The sequence below is a fragment of the Psammomys obesus genome, unplaced genomic scaffold (assembly GCF_907164565.1).
Source record: "Psammomys obesus unplaced genomic scaffold, mPsaObe1.curated_primary_1811, whole genome shotgun sequence".
Taxonomy (NCBI): Eukaryota; Metazoa; Chordata; class Mammalia; order Rodentia; family Muridae; genus Psammomys; species Psammomys obesus.
In genome coordinates, this window is record NW_026594143.1 from 535,752 (window position 1) to 542,056 (window position 6,305).

General features: G+C 38.1%; 1 protein-coding gene across 1 annotated transcript; it reads left to right on the forward strand.

Annotated features, from left to right (window-relative positions):
- The first annotated feature begins 2,860 nt into the window (after positions 1-2,860).
- Positions 2,861-3,055, forward strand: LOC129684696 (protein transport protein Sec61 subunit gamma-like). The gene has a single exon (XM_055617912.1). The coding sequence runs from the start codon at positions 2,861-2,863 to the stop codon at positions 3,053-3,055; it is 195 nt and encodes a 64-aa protein (XP_055473887.1).
- Positions 3,056-6,305: the final 3,250 nt, after the last annotated feature.

Sequence of the window (6,305 nt, forward strand, 5' to 3'; positions counted from 1 at the left end):
GATGACACCTGAAGTTTTCTTGTTGCCTCCAAGCACATGTATACACATAAATATATACATATACAAGTCCAGTACAAAAAGATGAAACAATGAATACATCAGACTATAATAAAAATATTTACTATATACAGTTCAGGGGGAACAGTTAGATGAAGACATATTATTGACAATAATTCCCAGGATACACTTTACATACAGTTTTTTTTTTTAATTTGTATCAGTTTTCTATCTCTGGTATAACAACTACAACAATGGCTAAAATAATATACTCAGGGTCAACAGGATGGGTTAGCAAGAAAAAGTTGCCACCAAACCTAATAACCCCAGTTCAATCCTTGGGATCCACATAATGACGGAGAGAACTCACTCCCACAAGTTGTCATCTGACCTTCACATGTGCACCATGGCACATGCACACATGTGCACACACTAAATAAATCAATATTATAAAAATAACATGCTCAGCATGTACAAGGACCTGGGTTCAATCCTCAGATTTGGAGGTCAGGAGCCTAAAATGGAAAAAAAGCAAAGGACATGCTCTTTAGTGCTAAGGGGAATATTTCTGTATTTATATCCTTGCTATTTCCAACTTCTAAAGGCTTCCCACATTCCTTTGTTTATAACCACTTCTTCCAAAGTTAGAAATGTAAAGTTTTTGTTTCTTTTCTTTCTCCTCTTTCCCCTCCTGTCTCCTCCTCACCTCTCTCTGTTCCTCTCTCATTTCTGTAACAAGTTGTTTCACTTCTCTGACTCACCTCCTTTCTCTTTCAGTTGTAAGCTCCCTTATGATTAGATTGATCCTACCTAATCAATCCAGAGTGTTCTTTCTATTATAAAGATTTTTTTACTTGACATCAACAAAGTTCTTTGTGCCATCTCCTGTAGTCTAAATATATGCATGCTCCCAAAATTCATATGTTGATCCCTAGGCCACATGGTGTCAGTATTAAGAACTAAGGCCTTTGGAAGGCTCCACCTTCATGAGTGTGACTAGTGATATTATAAACATGGCCTGAGAAATCTTGTTACTTCCTTTCTGCCCATTAATCATGTGAGGATACATGGTTTTTAAAAAGAATTCCACATATAAATAGTGGATGCTCATCAAACACTGGACCTGCCAGTGATCTCAGACTTTTCAGTCTTCAGAAATATGAGACCATAATTGCATTGTTTGCAAAGTACCCATCTAGCCTGTGAACTAAAACAATAACCAATATGGCATATTATCCATTCACGTGCAGTACTGATATGCATACCTGGGTAGTAATCATCAGCTGTCTAATTAGACTTAAAGCCCACTCAACAAGAAGGAAATCATACCTGGGATTGGAAACCTAGTCAACTGCCTTGAGATGGCGAAGTCATGGATCTTGGAGGAGAACATGTTACCACCACTTTACTAAGCCAGAATAATTTCTAACTACATTTTAAATATTTATCTTTATACTCACATATAAGTCTCATCCTTCATCAAAGAAACATCTCCTTGGAACAGATGGAGACTGTTACAGAAAACCACAACCAATCAAAACACAGAGTTGTGAAGCATAGCCCCAACTGAATCATCTACAATACAACTCCTGCACACAAGGAGGTGGAAATATTGTAAGAACAGGAAGTTACTGTGAGATTGTGTCTTCTAGAAATGTCAGAGAAACTACATCCATAAGGTCTCAACAGTGTAGCTGCCTAAATATGACCTGAACAAGAACAAAACTAAAAGACATGCTACCACAGAGTGAGAAAGGCTTATAGAGTCTCAACCCTAGACAAAGAACTATAGGCAACCAAGGAATGATGAGAGCAAGAGAAATAGTCTTCCCCAGGGAAGAGCCTCCGAACTGGTTGTCTAAAACCAAAAGGTCAGCCTTGAAATCACATATACACAAGTAAAGAAATGGAGACCATAAATTTGAAAGAAAGCAAGGGAGTACATGAGAATTACTGGAGGAAGAAAAGGGAAGTGGGAAAACAATGTAATTACATTTTAATTTCAAAAACAAAAAAAAAATAGAAACAAATTATCCATTGAAAGCATGTTCTGATAGCATCTGGTTAAAAGGCCATGTAAAGTATGTATTTTCGAGTTATTGGGAATGATGTGGACAATCTTGGAAAACAATTATTTAGCATTCCACACTACATAAATAAATTACCCATTAAATAAAAGAACAAAACAAAGTCTGCTGAAAACATCTTTTCCTTCAGAGTTGCTGGGGTTTGAGTCCCATGAAAAAGCCTTTCCCATTGGTGGCTATAAAACATCTATTCACACTCTTTTAAAACTTTGAGCGCTGCTGTAACTAATAATAGTAACATTAATTTTTATTGGGGTATAATTTACATAAAATGAAATGCTTAAATCTTAGCTTCAACGAAAACATGAACCCATGTAACCCACATCTCTATCAAGATACAAAATATTTCCACCTTCCTAATGACCCTTCAAAATCAGCCTGCTCCCCGAAGTACTATTGTTCTTATTTTTATCTAATGTTTTATGTTATCTTTAAAAATATAAAAATGGAGTCATAGGGGATGGGTTTTTTGTATTGTTTTGTTTTTGAGGAGGAGGAGGAGGAGGAGGAGGGAGTCTGGCTTCAGTCAGTCAGCATAATGACTCTGAGATTCATCCCATTTGTTGCTTTTATCAGGAATCCATACCTCTCTTGCTGAGAAGTCCCCTCATGTGTGATTGTGACATAATTTGCTTATCCATTCATCTCCTGGTGGGCATCTGGAGTCTTCATTTTCTTTTTGCAATAAAATATTAGTGTTTAAAAATATTTCTAATTAGTCCTAAGCCACGTGTCTCTTCTCTCTCAAACCGCCATCCCTCAAACAGTCATAGGTAATGCAATTTGTTGAGCCAAGTTGGCAGTTCATAAAGGACTCAATTCGGCTAGTTAAGAGATGCACCAAACCTGACAGAAAAGAATTCCAGAAGATTGTCATAGCCACAGCGATAGGATTTGCTATCATGGGCTTTACTGGGTTCTTTGTGAAACTGATCCATATCCCTATTAATAACATTATTGTGGGTGGCTGAGTGCTTTCTCATCGTGGGAACTAGTGAACTGATGAGAGTGTGACGAGCTCATGAAGTAAAAAGCTGCCTGTGTGCCTTGTGCTTTTCTTTCCTTTCCTCTTCCCTACGAAGTTTTCTATTTCTAAATTAAAATAACAGACATTGATTTAAAAATATTTCTCATTAATTTATTTTTATTTCTATGTATGTGTGTGAGCCCACATGAGTGTGTGAGCACTGTATACATGTAGGAGCTGATAGAGGTGTTATATTCCCCAGAACTGTCATTACAAACGGTTGTGAACTAACAGATGGGTGCTGAGAACCTTACCTGGGTCCTCAGCAAGAGCAGTAAGTACTTGCAAAGCCTGAGCCACCTGTCCGGCCCCTAATATTCATATTTTTGTAACATTTGGGATTTATTTCAGCATAAGCAATAAGATGAAAACATGACTTTATTTTTGCCAAATCACAAGCGAATTGCACAATTCATTTTTTACAAATAAATTTATTATCGCTAATATGCAAAATTCTTCATGAATCTAATTTTTAAAAGCATTCTGTTGTGTTCCATTAATCTGGTCTTCAGTTTTGAACCAGTACCACAATTACTACAGCCTCACAATTTCTTTCATTATGTGCTAAGACTGGTGGTTACTCATTATTCATTAGTCATCTCAGGATTTTTCTAGTTATTTCTAGATCTTTATTTTTATAAAGGGCTACAATTCATATATAGAAGAACAATTTAAACTTATTTTAATTTCATTAAATATATGAACTAATTTGAAGGGTATTAACATTTTTATAAATAGATAGTAAGCATTTTCCATATTTTTATTTTATTGCAGTATTTATTTATTGTGTGTGTGTGTGTGTGTGTGCGCGCGCGCGCGCGCGCGCGCATGCGCATGTGTACACACACGTGCAGGTACCATAGTTGTCACAGGACAATTTGCAGGAACTAGTTTTCTCCATTCATATTGTATCCTGGGGCTTGTGCTCAGATTTTGGTTTGGTGGCAAGTGCCTTTACCTGCTGAACCATCTCACCAGCTCTATGCACATATTTCATAACCTATAAGGGAGCCCCTTAACTGTACAGTGAAGTTTCCAGAAGGATACAATGACAAGATTTAGAAAGAAATGCAAAAATTCAATTAAAGCTCAAAGGAAGGGAAACATGGAGCTGTATTAAATACAAGAAAGATCAGAGCAGAGAAAATTATATACGAGGTAGTTATTGCATTACTTATCTATTGCTGAGTTGCATCCACAAATTTAGTAGTTTAGAACAACAACCCTATTTGTCTCATAGTTTCTATGGGTCAGGAATCTAAGCATAACTTAGTTTAAGTCCTTTGCTTCACAAGACTACAATAAAGGTGTCAGTCAGGGTTTGGGACTCATTAGAAGAATCAGTAGAGGAATAACCCACTGCCAAGATCACACGATTATTAGTATATTTTCAAATTTTCAATGACTGTTGCACTGTGAACCCCCTCAGTTCCTGGTCTTAAGTTTCCTGACACATGACCTCTCCAACATGGCAACTTGCTTCATCAAAGCTAACAAAGCGACTAGAATTGTAAATCACAAGTAAAGCAATTGATGAACTGTGAAGGGCCATGGGTTTGATATCTAGTAACACAGACACACACACACACACCAACGAGGTAAAGAATCATTGTTTAGCAAGATAGATGTTTCACTCCTAGGTAATCTAAACACTGAGGTAAAATCCTATCACTTTGTTGTATTCATAGTTTGTACACAAGTCTGTATGTCAACCCACACCTTGGGAGGGAATGACACAAGAACATCAATACCAAAAATGAGTCATCAAGGGATATCCTAAGGGCTACTTATCACAGTTACAAAAAAAAACACATAAGGTTAGGTAAGTTTAGAATCATTAGCTAATTAAAAATTTGCCAAAGGACTTTCCTAGAATCCCCTGATACATGGAAAAAACAGGATTCTTGATGTAAATTTAATTTCTTTTCTTTCCTTTTGTTTTTGTTTACTTGTTTGTTTGTTTTTGTTTTTCAAGACAGGGTTTCTCTGTATAGCCTTGGCTTTCCTGGGACTCACTCTGTAAACTAGGCTGGCGTTGAACTCAGAGATCTGACTGGCTCTGTCACCTGAGTGCTGGGATTAAAAGTATGTGAAATACACAATGGAATACTACTCAGCTATTAAAAACAAGGAAAACATGAAATTTGCAGGCAAATGAATGGAACTATAAAAGATCATCCTGAGTGAGGTAACCCAGAAATAGAAAGGCACGTTTGGTATACACTCACAAGCGAATATTAGCCGTATAACATAGGTTAGCTAGCCATACTAAACTCTACAGACCTAAAGAAGCTAAAGCAGAACACTAGGGAGGATGCTTAAATCTCATCAGAATGGAAAACAGAATAGACACCAGAAGCAGTGGAAGAGGGGGAAGAGAATGGGAGTCTACTGTAGAGGGTCCTCTGGGAGGCTCCACCCAACAGAGGCTCGAAGCAGATGCTGAGACTCATAGCCAGACTTTGGGCTTGCAAGAAGTCTTATGGAAGAAGGGGGGATAGAAGGACACAGAGTGGACAGGAACCCCACTAGGAGACCAACAAAGCTAAAAAAAAAAAAAAAAAAAAAAAAACCTGGGCCCAGGGGGGCCTGCAGAGACTGATGCACCAACCAGGACTATGCATGAAGAGGACCTAGACCCCCTGCTCAGATGTAGCCAATTGGCAGCTCTGTCTCCATATGGGTTCCCAAGTAAGGGGAGCAGGGCCTGCCTCTGTCATGAACTCAATTGCCTGATCTTTGATCACTTGCTCCTGGTGATATGGTCTTGCCAGGCCACAGAGGAAGAGGATCCAGGTAGTCCTGATGAGACTTGATAAGCTATGGACAGATGGCAGAGGAGGAGAACTCCTCCTTTCAGTGGAAGAGGGGAAAGGGATGGAGGGAAGAGGGAGGGAGGGTGTGATGGGAGGAGCTGAGGGGAAGGGCTTCAATCGGGATATATAATGAATAAATTTGTAAAGAAAAAAGAAAAAAAAGAAATTTTAAAAGAAAAAATAAAAGTGTGTGATATCACCACCTGGCTTAATTTCTTTTCTTTATCTTTGTCCCCTTTTTCCTTTCCTTTATTAAGATACAGTCATGTAGCTTGGGCTGGCCTCCATCTCCCTGTGCAGCCAATGGTAACCTTGAACTCCTGATCATCCTGTCCCCAATTCCCTATTACTGAGATTATGCCACAATCAGCTTTGATT